The 15,138-nt window shown below is 38.8% G+C and overlaps 1 protein-coding gene across 1 annotated transcript in view; it reads left to right on the top strand.

Annotated features, from left to right (window-relative positions):
- DOCK3 (dedicator of cytokinesis 3) overlaps window positions 1-15,138 on the top strand; it is a 4,843,230-nt gene that overhangs the window by 4,567,484 nt on the left and 260,608 nt on the right. Inside the window, exon 42 of the mRNA XM_044077993.1 lies at window positions 1,703-1,869. Coding sequence (XP_043933928.1) covers window positions 1,703-1,869 — 167 coding nt within the window. The remainder of the gene's footprint in view (window positions 1-1,702; window positions 1,870-15,138) is intronic.

The following is a 15,138-nucleotide window of genomic DNA, read 5'->3' as shown; positions in this document are numbered from 1 at the left end:
CACCAGCACTGCCTTTATGTAGTCTTGATTTTGTCTGGCTATGTAGATAATTTGAATCAATAGACCTTGCCTAAGAAAGGATCTATGGGGAAGAGAAAGACATGGAAAATATACAGACGTCTTGAGGATAGAGGCGCAATCCATCCCCAAAAAAGCAGTTAGGGTCGTCAGTCTTCTCCTCCCAGGCTGATATGAATGACACCGATAGCTAAGGCAATGGTTAAAGCCACTTATCTTTGGTGATATTGTGGTATCATTACTGGTAATGGTAGGATATTTCTCAAGGCTAATTTCGCACCAAATTCCAGTGCATATTTAGAGGGCTCCATCATGTCCTTCTCCATATGATCCATGAGTGTGTTTCTCAAATCATTTAATCCTATGTGCATAACAACCAGATCATATGTGTACCTGTGGTGAAGGAACTTGAGAACCATCAACACTTTGGGAAGATTTAGATGAAAACGTTTGTTGGGCTGGTAATTCTTCACATGTCTATCTGTGTAGATAAGTGCAGGTAAAAGGAAGCTTGGGAAAGTAAGTGCAAGCTGTTTACACAGAGCAGAGGTATCCGACTCACAGGAATTAGAGGAAGGTAATTTCCACTAATAGTATGTATGAGAAGAAAGTTACTTATGCACAGTATTTGCTATGAAACTACCAGTACTGTGGCCTAAGCTCACTGCTGCTTCACAAAGTAAATAATAAACAAGGAAACAAAAGAACCAAAGGAAAACACGTTAAATCTGAAGTCAAAATGCTCACAACTACCATGCAGCAGATAGTCCCACTCTGTCCCAAAATAGGCCCTACAACTGGCCGAACAGATTAACTGACAAAATGCAGATGGCAGTAAAACAATGCAAAGAAATGGTTTAAAGAGTTAAACATACCACATATTTCTATTTCCAAGTAGGGGAAGTATGTATATGATGTGAGTGGGGATTTTTTTTCTATTCCTGTGGAAAATTCCAGATGAGAAAATAAATTCAAACTAGCACTTGAACCTAGGCAATGCTGAAGGAAAACTATAATATATGAAGTGTGGATGCTTCCCACTTGAGAAATGAGTACTGTATGTGAAGGGGACAAAGAATTCTTGTTGTGAAATTATCCTGAAAAATAAAAAACAGAAGAAACTGCCAGCAGATTACAACATATCAAACCTTGTTCTTTCCAGTGGGGAATTATTTATATTGTTGTTACTGGAAGTATTCAAATGATTTCTGCTTCGACAGAAAAATTTTACAGAAGAGAAAAATTGAAAAAGTGCAGACATTGCCCAAAAAACACTAAGGACAAACTGTAACATATAAAATGGTGCTGTTTCCCGAAGGTAGCATAGGGGTCTTTTTTTTTTTTTTTTTTTTTTTTTACAGTGGGATAGCCTTCCTGAAGGGAGAGCTTTTTGGATTAAAATACTCAGGTGACTGAATGCAAGGTTATGTAAAGAATTTGGCCATTAGATAAAAAAGCCTTATCTTCTTTGAAGATCTGTTTCTGACTGATGGCATAAAAATACATATGCTTTCTTTTGTAGTATATGGAAATCCACAGCCAATTCAGAATATTGGAACAGCTGATATATAAATAAACCTTAAAACATCTCTTGTAACTAGGTTTTGGGAATTAGGCACAATATTACTTTTTATTATTTTATTTCTTCTTTGTATGTATATTCCTCCTTGATTCATTCCCATAGATCTACAGATTTATGCTGTAACACCCAATCCTGATAATGTGGAAATTTTACAGATGGATAGAGTACCAGACCGTATAAAGAGCTTTTATCGTGTAAACAACGTAAGGAAGTTCCGCTATGACAGACCTTTCCATAAAGGACCAAAGGATAAGGAGAATGAGTTCAAGGTAAGGCAGTCGATCCTGAATCTGAACTTCCATCTGATGGATGACTCTTCTGAAATCTGTTCATGGGAACTCTCATTGGAGAGCTCTATGGTTCTGCAGGATATCTGTGATTTGAGTCAGTGATGACATTTCCAACAAAAATGTACTGGACCATACATTTTAAGTCTGTGTCACCATACCACTGGTAGATTTCTTCCTCTAGGAAAAATATCTCATAATAAAAACTTATATTTTTTCTTGATTTTTTTCACAACATTTTAAGAAAAAAGCTTCTTAAATTTTAATACAAGAAAATATCATACTTATTGGAACTACTTATTTGTTTATGTGGTTGCACATTAGAGACTCTTAAGACTATGGGATTTGGTATATTGATTTGAGAGACATTTAATCAGTTCACAACAAAGGGTATCGTTTTAGAGTTCTTTACTTCAGAGGTGTAACAAATTTACAAATTTGGAGCTTATTATATTAAGTAAGAGGGGCAGAAGCACACCCCTTTTTCATGGAGATGTGGAGGTGGCATAGTCCTCCACAATTAAGTTTTTTTTTTTGGTACTTGTATGGAACCGACTTTTAGTAATATTTTTTTATCATTAAATGTCCGTTCAGTATAAAGTATCTTGATCAAATGGTGAAAATCCATAAACCCCCCCCGCCCTATTATATTTTAGTGTTCTTCTTGAACCCTAGCTGCATCTCAAACCTGATGCTTGTCTGACACTAAATGCAACCAACAGCAAGGAAAAGAACATTCTTAGCTTTAGTACCCACTGCCCATCATTTACTTTCAACTAACGTATGTACCATATCAGGACATAAAGCATTCAGAAACAAATTAGTAGTACACCTAACCAAACTATTGCACTGGAGCTGCTTCTAACATTACACAGAGTTAATTGTATTATATCACTATGTTGTCAGACTCAGCATTACAAACATGTCACAAATGCATAACTGATGAAATGAATGCATTATTTCTGCTTAGCAACCAGTGTGCACCGAGGCAGTATTCATAACTATCACATAAAGAAATAAGAATTAACTGTACCTCTTGTTATGTAATAACTTAGTACAGTATTTCAGATGGTTCATTATTTGTAAACTCTATTGTGATGATATGTAGTAGTGCCATCTGTGCCAGGGAGGGTAGGGTAGTACATGTGTTCACATGCCAGCACAGCCATCTGGAGTTTTGTTAAAAACACGTTTATGTCATTTGATTCTCTCTCTGATTTGTACAGATGCTGATGTTAAAAAATATGTTTGTAAAGTTACCTGTGCTAAAAATATATAAAGGTATATTACGTTGTATTGCTGTAACTGATCAAATTGATTTACATTAAGAAGGTTTGTGGATCAAGTTGTTTTACATTAAGAAGGTTTGTGGTCTGCACTGTTGTGGCACGACAGGTAGCTTACATCCTTCTAAGCTTTTTTTTAATTTATTTTTGGGTTCATTACAAGCCAGACTTTCCCGGTTAACAAATAATAAATAAATAAATAAAAGCAGGGAAATGCTGATTGAAGATTCAGTGTGTGCTATTCTAAAAGTGTATTAGTTCTGATTTAAGCACTTGGGCTTCAGGCCAGTTATTCTACAGTAAGAAGGTTTGTGGTCTGCACTCTTGTGGGAGTAGAGGCTGGATTCTGCCCTTCTGAGCTGGGAGTTTCTGGTCATAGGCTTATTGTGCCTGCTTATTTGAACTGTTTCTTTCTGAAATTGGTGTACCTTGTTGCTGTAGCATAGACCAGATTCAGGCCTGCTGAATATAGCTTTGTTTGTATAACTTGAGCACTGATCCAGGCCATCTTTTTTTGGAGAAGGTTCCCCTACACCCTAGTGGCAGGAGTGTGCAGTTAGAACTTGTCTGATTGAAAACTGCTGGAACAAGGCTCAGTTTTGAGCTTCTTTTCTGGTTAATTGGGTAACTTGTTTAAATCAGTTTGTTTGTTTTCTATGGTTTTATATATATATATATATATATATATATATATATATATATATATATATATATATATATATATATATATATATATATGTACTTTTTTCATTTGTTTTTTCTGTATTTGTGTTACTTCCTACTTTATTACTAGGGGCATTGACTACAACTCTGATCTGAGATATATAACAATAAGTATAATTTTCTGTGCATTTAAAGTGTTTTTTTGATTGTATCTGCTTTATTTTCTGGAAAAACAAACAAAAAAATATATATATATATATATATATATATATATATACATATATATACTTGTTTCCCACCTTTCTAAGCTAGTATAGTCCAGTTTTTAGGTTAGTGCTGAATTCAGGGCTGTGTTACAAGTCTATTTGTTTGCCCATAATATCTTACTTGGATAGAAGGAAGTTTCTCTGTTCACCTGTGAGAGAGGGGAGCTTTGAGCAGCCTATTTGTCCCTGGAGGAGTGGTATCAGCCCAGACATTAGTAGTTTAGTGGCCATTTTGGGCTAATTTCTATCTCTTTCATTTTCCTGCTATAAAAAACACATTTGCCCGGTTTTGCATGCCAGGCAGCGCCGTTTAGCTAGCGTATAAGTATTCCCGGCTCCACAAAGTCTCCTCTTCAATTTTTCCCTTGGAACTAGACAAACTTTCAACTTAAGCACCCAAACCATTAATTTCTCAGCCCTGCACTTACTCAAACCTAGCACTTATAAACCCTAGCACTAGACCCCCCTATACTGTAAAGAAGAACAAGGCTCTCTATTCAACCTTACCAGCCAGTCAGTAAAACAGTTCACTGTAGCTATCCAGACATGTCCAAAGGGCAGTTTCTGGTGTACTCTCCAGTCCAACTGTTGAATCTGGGCATTTTCAGGCAATGTTATAACTGCCTCATGTACACAGACAACTCTTTCCTCTTACCACCAAACACTAACATGCGAGAGATGGAATTATACAGCCAAACTGGAGGCTAAGCTCTCTCAACCCAAGACTGGATCAGACAGCCAAGAAGAGAAGGGAAATACTTGCATCACACCACCAGTTTAACATAGACCCATTAAACCAGTACCGGCAAAAAAACACACATAAATACACAAAAACATACTCACAGGCTCCAAATAAAAATCTGCAAAAGCAACAGAGACCTCCAAAACAGACATCCAAGCAACCTCCACCCCCCAAAACAAATCATGAAACACATACTTCACAAAACCAGTGTGCCAAGCAATCACAGCCCTTAAGGCAAAATAATATACCCAACACACTAGTAATAGGCGACTCTATAGTCAAGCACACTGACGTCCCACTCACTAGGCTGAACAAGGAAAAGGTTACTGTCTGCCACATAACACAAGCACTCAGGTCTCTCCAGAACAAGTACAAATATGACTTTGTCATTGTCCGTGTTGGTGTGAATGACCTGAGCTGTACCTCCCTGGACTGCATGAAAAGAGACATGGAAGAGCTCTCTGATCACATAGCCCAGGCCGGTATGACCCTGACCCTGAGTAGCATCCTGCCCTCACCAAGAATGATACCACGGTATAAAGAAAAAAATTATCAATTTCAACAATTGGCTAAGTTTCTGGTGTCATTCAAATGGGATCCAGTGTCCGTCCACCTGGGATGACATGCTCGACACACTACGCTGCTTCGCTAGAGATGGTTTGCACCTGTCACCCATAGGCTTTCGAATACTGGCCAAGGCTCTTGCCACCCCCATAGTGCCTTTTTAGGCAAGGCTCAAAAGACAAACCCAACACTGTAAGTAGCACAAGTAACAAAAAACTGAGGGTAATGCTACTCAATGCCAGCAGTCTAAACCTCAAAATGCATGCACTCGAGGCACTCCTCAGTATGGAGAAAATTGATATATGTGCAGTAACGGAAACCTGGTTTAAGGCTCCAGAGAGCAGCCCAGCACTACCAGGCTACAACTCATACCATACATTTCGGCCACAGAACCCAGACCGAAATACAAATACGGGGGCATATTCATATTAAAAAACAAAAGAATGCAAACTGGAACTCACGACAGCAACAAAATGTAAAAAGCACAGGAACAGTTCCAGTTAAAAGCCACGATCCACAATTTATTTTCTATACTTCAAACAGCAAAAAAGTCACTGGTTAAGCGCTTTCATCTACAAGATGTAGACTTCATCAGAACAAACTCTGCAATTAACAATAGTGCTTATATAGCATAAAAAAGGCGCCAAATTCATTAATTATATCAATCAGCCATAATGCAGCTTAAAGTTACAGATACATTCACAAGGCACTCGCAGTAATAAATACAATAATAAAATAAACATTTGTTAAACTATCATCCCTAGAATTTTATGAACTTCTACATAAAGATCATGTAAAACTTTATACAATATACTTAAAGTGCTGAACATATAAGAAATGATCACTGTACGGAAACTACATATAAAAACCTAGTCTACAATTCCTGTTAAAAAACTCCAAAACAATAAGACATATGTTATCCTGATAGTAAAATGCTGGTCTAAAATTAATACACCAATATTAATATACTTTATTCATAACAGTTGATATACAACATATACAAGGGTAGTATTAGTAGATGTTAAAATATAATTACATATTGTACTAACCTAACAAAATATGAATTTACATATGCAATAAATTAGATTGATTCCTATCACTATATTGATTAATTAATTCCTTATGAGGGGCTTGGTGGGTATACATTCATTTAGTCCTGGGGGTACTGCAGCATTTAACCTAATTTGCCATTTTATTTCTCTCTGCTACTAGACCCTTAATGTCTCCCCCCCTAGGATTATTTTTTATCACTTCTAGGATTCCAAACAAGAATCCAATACAATTGGGGTTCCTAATTAAATGCCTAGACAATGCATTATTATTGTCCTTTTTACGTATGCAATACTGATGGTCATATATTCTTTCTCTTAATCTCCTATCCGTTTTGCCTACGTAAAATATCCACATGTTGAGCATACTGCTAAATAAATCAGGTGCTGGGTTTGGCAATTCCCTTTACCAAAATATATCCTACTTCGTATAATATTATCCAATATCACACTCTCTGTTGTAATGATATGACTGCACTGCTTACAATGGCCACATTTAGTGGTACCTCTTTTGTCAGAATGTATATTGTTATTATTCATTTTATTCATTCTTGTTTCTAATATAGTCTTTAAATTCTGATCAGTTTTATATACATAAATAGGCTTTTCTCCCAACTTGTCACTAATTCCATCATCACTAGGGATAATGTTCCAATTTTTTTCTATAATCTGTTTAACTTGATTAGCCTGCTTGCCATACTTTACTATGCAAGCTTTTTGGAAGTTTTGGCCTTCTCCCACCATCTTATAGGTATTGTTCCTATTATTAGAGAGTGTTTTAGATGGTCCTACACCCAACACCGGAGTATATTTTTTCCCCCATTCTTGGATAACATACTTGGTGACATCCTGAACCAACTCTTCTGGATAACCTCTCTCTATAAATAATTTCCGTATAAAGTGCATTTCCTTGAGGAAAATGTCCTTGACCATAGTCATCCTAGCAACTCTGATTGACTGCCCTTTAATAATGCTTTTTTTCTGGGCATATGGGTGATTGCTATTGTATTCAAGATAGCTGTTACAGAAGGTCTCTTTTCTAAATATTCTGGACTGAAATTGCTGGCCATCAGAGTATATATAAGTGTCAAGGAAGTTAATTCCAAATTGATCCACATTATATGTAAACCTAAGGTATGTGGTGGTGTTGTTAATATATTCCACAAACTGAATAAATTCCTCTTTTTCTCCCTTCCATAAGATAAAAATATCGTCCAGATAACGCACATAGAGTGACATATACTTATCCCACGGTGAGTGAAGTACAAATTCTTTCTCCCAATCTAGTAAAACAAGATTAGCGTAGATGGGGGCACAAGCTGCCCCCATAGCCACGCCATTGTTCTGTTTATAGTACTCACCATCAAAGTATATGAAATTGTTATCCAAAACTATATTAATAAAATCATGTATTAATGCTTTCTTATCATCATTTAGTGCGCTAAAATTATTCACACTTTCCATAAATCTAGAAATACCATCCTCCCTAGGTATACATGAGAATAAATCCTTTATGTCTACAGTGGCAAACAATAAGTCGTGTTGCCATAATACTTGTGTAAACTTCCCCAAAAATTCCCATGAGTCTTTAATTATATGTTCACTTTGCTTATATATACTCTTGAGCCATTGGTCAATAACTTTCCCATATGGAAAATTCTTACTGTATGTTCCTGCAATAATAGGTCTCAAGGGTGGATCTATGATGTCCTTATGCACCTTAGGTATACCGTGAATGGTTGCAAGCACTGGATATTGGACTTTTAGAAAATCATATAATTCTTGATCAATTCTTTCGTCCAATAAATATTCTTCCAAATATAGATCTAAGCGCCTATGGGCTATGTAAATTTGATTGATTGATGACCTTTCATACTGATGGATATTGTTTAAAATATCAAATATTTTTTCATTATACCTGTTGGTCTCCATTAATACTATTCCACCCCCCTTATCAGGTACCAATATTTTAATATTAGCAGCCTGTAATTCATTAATTATTTTGTCAAAATTTTTATCCCATTCAGTATAAATATTCTCCTTGCAGCTCTTGTTTTTCAATTCATATATTTGCTTGCTTATAACTTTCTCAAATGTAGCTACTGTACTATGCATAGGTGGAATAAACTTACTTTTTCTCCTTAATATACAAGGAGTGGTATACGAGCTTTTGTTGTCTTGAAAAAATAAACTTAGATTTAACTTCCTCGTATATAATTTTAATTCCACTAATGCATCTACATAATCAAACTTGCTTTTCGGTATATATTTCATACCCTTGGAAAATACCAAAAAGTGCTTTTTGTTGATCCTAAACGATGTATAATTATATATTTTAAAGTCATTCCACATGTTAATGACTCCATTTTTTACTATATCTTGACCTTCTTGTTCATCTTCAGTTGCACAAATTCCTATTTCTTCCAGAATTGCTTCCCCCTGTATCCCCTCCGATTGTTCCTGTAATTCCCCTTGTGTGTAAAATCTTCCTCTAAAAAATCATTTCCATGACCCCTGTCCTCATATGTATCTCTTCTCTCATTATGCATATCCATGTATTCATACTGTTCTTTATCAATTTTGATATTCCACTTGTATGCTTTAGAACTAGCATATTGATTGGTATCTCGTATAAATTTCTTACATTTCCTATCAAAAATTCTTTTGGAATTGTTTTCAGCAAATGTATATTGTTTATTGTATAACTGTTCCCACTGAGGGAAAATTAAATCCTTAGTAATGTCCTCATTCATTCTCTCCACCTCTTGTAATAAATTGCTAATTTTGTTGTCATTACAAACTATTATGAATTCCATAAACTGTATGCCAAACTTGTCAAACATTTTATTGCATGCTTCAATGTTTACATCACTTAATTCCACCCCTATAGGTTGTTTAAAAAAACGCAGCCCCATAGGCACTATCCCACTTGATATACATTTCCGCAAATATAAATTATCAATCTGTAAGCCTTTAATTTGCGTTAATTTTTTACCAAAATTGTAAATGACATTCTTTAGGTTGGAATAGGGCTGCCCCTGTATTCCTTCCCTTGCTTTACCATTCCTGTTAACATCAAAATCGTATGTTAACTTTAAAAAATTGTCTATATTGTTGTTTGAATGGGACATACCCGTTGTACTGGCTTCCTTATGTTGGTTATATAAATCACCAGAGTCCTTCTGTCCGTGCGACCCTTCCATTCTACTAGCAACAGTAGAATATGTACGACTGGATAGTATTCTTTTTGGTCTCGCACCGGAAAAAAGAAAAAAGTCCTCCGAGATGTTAGCCTCCTTATCCGACCCTGAGAAGCGACTTCCTTCCCTCTCCTCACTCCTCCAGTCCGGTCTCCGTCCAGTATTGTTAGTATGTACGGCCTCCGTGACTCGCTGACCGTTAGGAATATCATCAGAGCTATCATCCTCGATTACGGAACATGGTGATGTCATCATACCGTTCCCCGTAATAGGAATGCCCCCTGGATGCTGCGTACAAGCCGGGGTCAACAGTTCAAGCAATCTGGTAATCTCCCCTTTGATGATTGCCAGCTCCGAATGGATTTTATCTACTTCCTCACGTCGGACCGGTGAGGAATTGTCAGACATCTCTCCAATGGAATCCATGACCACCAACAAACAAAAGAATGCAAACTGGAACTCACGACAGCAACAAAATGTAAAAAGCACAGGAACAGTTCCAGTTAAAAGTCACGATCCACAATTTATTTTCTATACTTCAAACAGCAAAAAAGTCACTGGTTAAGCGCTTTCATCTACAAGATGTAGACTTCATCAGAACAAACTCTGCAATTAACAATAGTGCTTATATAGCATATTCATATTCATCAAGGATACCCACACCTCCAGGTTAGTGGCACAGCACGATGCTTCAGAGATCATCCACGTGTAACTAACAATGGTAAAAACTGTAATTCAAATTGTAGCTTGTTACAGATCACCCACCATGTCCCAGGAACCCATTCCGTGTTTCTGGAAACACTGGGAAACATAAAGGTCCTGCCAAACACCCTAATATTGGGTGATTTCAATTACCCAGACATTAACTGGGAGAACTACTCAAGAACTAACTCCCTTGTCCAATATTTCCTAGAATTTTTAAACTCAAACACCCTGGATCAACTGGTCAACACTCCCACCAGAGGTGATAACATATTGGACCTGGTCATCACCAACATGGGCAACCAGTGTTCCACACCGGAGGTCAAACCCTCGCTGGTTAGATCTGACCATAAACAAATCACTCTGGATATCCACATTCTGCCCCCACCTCCAGTCAAGGAATCCACCGTGAAAAACTTTTCAAAAGCAGACTTCATGTTTCTTAAGACCAAGGTGGAAAGCTTCAAAGCACCCATGCTAAAGGATAACACTGTCCAAGCTACAAAATCCTTTACTAATGCATTCTATGGGCACCTACAAGAATGTATGGATAGTGCTATCCCAAGCAAAACCAAGACTCACTCCTACAAGAAAAGGAAACCAGTCTGGTGGACCCCTGCCATACACAAGCTATACAATAGAAGGAAGAAACTAGTACAGAAAAGAGTAAAATCCCAAGAAGGGAAGACATCCCTGATCAGTATCAGCAAGAAATTATGATCCCTCATAAAATCATCCAAGGCTAACTTCGAAAGAAAAACTGCCAAGAACTCCAAAGATATCCACAAGGCATTCTTTAGCTATGTCAAAAATCTAAGTGGCAATGCTCAGATCTGCTCAGAGTTAGCGCAGAATGGCACAAAACACACTGAATCGACTGATATTGCCAACATCCTGGCAGACAGGTTCAGTGCAAACTTCACCCCCCTCTCACCCCCAAAAGGGCCCATAATCATACCAGAAGAATATAGAGCCCCTGAAATCACAGACACTCAGGTTAAGACAGCCCTCTCCAAAGCCAAAAACACAGCATCAATGGGACCGGACGATGTCCCAAGCTGTGTCCTACATGAGCTCAAAGCCTAACTAACCCCTCACCTAAACACACTGTTCAAACTCAGCCTCTCCACAAGCTATGTACCCATAGAATGGCACACAGCAACAGTTATTCCACTCCACAAAGGTGGAGTCTCAACAGACCCCAAGAACTATCGCTCTATAAGCCTGACTAGCTTGGTCTGCAAGGCTATGGAGCACATCATCATGGAACTCATTAACAGAGACATTGGGAACCTCCAAACACTGGACCCTACCCAGTTCGGCTTTGTTAAGGGCAGAGCATGCCTTCTAAACCTGGTGGACTTCTTTGAGACAGTTACCAAGGCTATAGACGAGGGAAAGGTGGTACATACAGCCTACCTAGACCTCGCAAATGCCTTCAACACCATTCCCCATTCTGGTATTACAGACAAGCTCACCAGCCTGAACATAAACCCCTACATCACAAGATGGGTTGCCAACTGGCTCACAGACAGAACCCACATGGTGAGAGTTGTGGGAGCTAGGTCCGACTCTAAACCGGTTCCCCAGGGCTCAGTCTCCTCCTGTTCGGCATATACTTCTCAGAGGTACAGGCAAGCACAGGAGGTCTATGGCTGACCAGGTTCACAAACGACTGCAAACTAGGGGCTATAATTGACTCTCCGGCTGACACAGACATTTTCCAAAAGGGTATCACTAAGACAGATACCTGGTGTCAAAATCATAGCCTCAAGCTAAATGCCAAAAAGTGCATAGTTATCCCCTTTGGAAAAAACTAAGTACCCACAAACTACCACATAGGTGGTAGTCCCCTAAATATGGAAGATGTAATAAGGGATCTGGGGACCCAATTAGATAGTAATCTCTCCTTTGATAATCACATTGCCAAAGTTGTTAGAAAATCCTTCTGTGTGGCCCACCTAAATCACAAAAGGGTTTGCATCCAGATCAAAAGAGGTGATTGTGCCCCTGTACTCATCACTCATCAGACCCATCATAGAGTACAATGCCCCATTTGGGATGTACCTTGCAAGACACCTGCAACAGCTGGAAAGACTACAGAAGTGCCTCACCAAAAGGATCACTGGCCTTAAACAGATACCCTATGCACTTCGACTGAAGAAACTCGAGCTGTACTCAGTTGCATACCGCCTACTCAGAGGTGATCTCTGCCTGACATACAAGGTCATGTCCAACCCAGAACTGATGGACATGCTCCACCTAAAGAAAACCATATCCCCTCGAGCCACACTCTCTAGGGATCTAAACCTCATCACAACAATAAATCGGATGTGCTTGAGGGATAGATTCCTGTCCCAGAGACTTCCCATGCTTTGGAACAAGATTCCAATCTACATTAGGCAGAGCTCCTCACTAACACTCTTCAAGAGAAACCTTGATAAGTGGATGGGAAACAGAAAGGTAACCTCGGGGATCACTTCAGTGGCTCTGCTGAACAGAGGCACAGGGAACTAATTTAAGGGGGCGGCAAAATCCAACACATTCTGGCTAGGCTTATAAATGCCTTTGGGCAGATAGCCTAGTACCTACCTACGAACCTAATTGTGAATGTTTTATAAGAGAACCCTAGAAGGAAAGTTTTAAATTAGTTATAGCTTTCAGATACTGCCACAGATCTTAGTAAAGCTCTGTGTATGTATTGTACCAGAGTCAGGTGACCAGAAGTGATGCCATCCTCTAACCAGCTGAACTCTTCAGACCCCTTGCAGCAACACTAGAATCTGACAGGAAAGATTTCTGACAGGATTTATATCTCACACATCCACACAGTCAGTGAGTGAGAGTTAGTCAGTCTGAGAGAGAGAGAAAGTGAATCTGAAAGTGAGCCACAGCTGCTGGTAGGTACTGATGTTCCCATGGACAGGGTGACTGCAAGAGCAGAGGTGAGTGGCAGTGCCCAGTCTGATAGTGAGACACCGCTGTCAGAAGAAACTGGGCTTCCAGTGGAAAGGGAGCTGGGAAGGGTCACAAAGGTAGAAATTGAGACAGGCTCAGCTTTTGGACCTTCCAATATGAAGTTTGAGGGAAGTAGCTAAGGAGGCACCTGATTCTCAAGGAAAAGGGGAGACTGTATACTGGAACAAAAGGTTACTGTACAGAGAGTGGACCCCTGAGGGAGGGCTAGAAGGTGAGGTAATACTGCAGTTGGTACAGCCTAGAGCCTACTATCTGGCCTCTCTAGCCATAGCCCATGGCAGCATTCCTTTTGCAGGTAACAAAGGGTTACTGTATACAGAGTGGACCCCTGAAGGAGGACTAGAGCATAAGGTAATACGGCAGTTGGTAGAACCCATAGCATACTATCTGCCATCTCTAGCCATAGCCTATGACATTCCTTTTGCAGGTAACAAAGGATTACTGTATACAGAGTGTACCCCTGAGGGAGAGCTAGCGTGTGAGGTAATATGGCAGTTGGGAGACTCCAAAGCCTACTGTTTGGCATCTCTAGCTATAGCCCATGGCATTCTGTCTGCAAATAACAAAGGCTTACTGTACAGGGAGTGGACCCCTGAGGGAGGGCTAGAGGGGTGAGGTAATTTAACAGATGTTAGTGCCAATAGCCTACTGCATGACACCTCTGGCCATAGCATATCACATTCTTTTGTAGGTCATATGGATATAAAGTGTACCAAAAATTGTGTTAAGCATAATTTTTATTGGCCTGGGATTGCAAAATATGTAACAGGGTACTTCAGGATGTAACAGAATACCACCTTACCAAAAGGTAGGCAAGGCAGGAAATAAGATCAAAACTCTGTGGATACCTTTGCCTGTGATTGAGGAGCCATTTCAGAGGGTAGCTATTGGTCTTTTGGATCAAATGCAAATGTTTTATCAGAGATACCTAGAAGGGTGAAAGTTTGAAATTGTGTTATAGCTTTCAGATGCTGCCACAGATCTTAGTGTGTGTATTGTACCAGAGTCAGATGACTGGAAGTGATGTCATCCTCTAACTAGCTGAACTCTTCGGAACCCACACAGTAGTACTTTAGAATCAGATAGGAAAATTTTCTGACAGGATTATATCTCAGACATCCACACAGTCAGTGAGTGAGAGTCAGTCAGTCTGAAAGAGTGAAACAGAGAGACATCATCTGGCATTTGCTGTGGTAAATCACTCGGCACTTATCAGCCCGCCTTGCTTTAGTGAGTAGTCAGGGAATAGTGATTTTTAGTTAGACAAGGACATCTAGTGAGAACAGTTTAGTATTGTTTTCCGAAACTGTGAGAAACTATGCAATTGTATTATTTTTGAAATCTCTGTTGTTGAACTCTATTGTTTATTGTATTCAGTATTCTCTTTTTCTGTTTTATTGTTTATTATTAAGTATTTTAATATCTTTTACTGTGGCTGGTCCTTTAGAGAATGCTTTTAACATCTTGAGAGTACTTGTGCTTATTTTAGTGACACTGTGGCCGCTCCTGAAAGCCTTGCTGCTCTTGCCAAACTCTATTATTATTATTAATTATACACAGTATAATTGGGTATCCTTTGTAAGGGCCTTAAAATAGTTGACTGTTGGCTGCCTGAGTACCTCTGAGTCTGGGCAGAAAGGAGCAGAGCTAGTAAAGCTGTGACAGCTTTTCCCAGGTATGCAAGTGTGTGTAAAACTCCAATATTCAAGAGTGTGTCTCAGCTACTGGGAACAGGGACACAGAGCTCCAAATTGGTCAGTGTGGAGTTTTGTGTGGAGCTGGAGAGAGTAAGAAAGTCCA

This window comes from Protopterus annectens, chromosome 7.part0, assembly GCF_019279795.1.
Source record: "Protopterus annectens isolate FY-2018-M chromosome 7.part0, PAN1.0, whole genome shotgun sequence".
NCBI lineage: Eukaryota > Metazoa > Chordata > Ceratodontiformes > Protopteridae > Protopterus > Protopterus annectens.
This window is presented reverse-complemented; position numbering and strand designations above follow the sequence as displayed.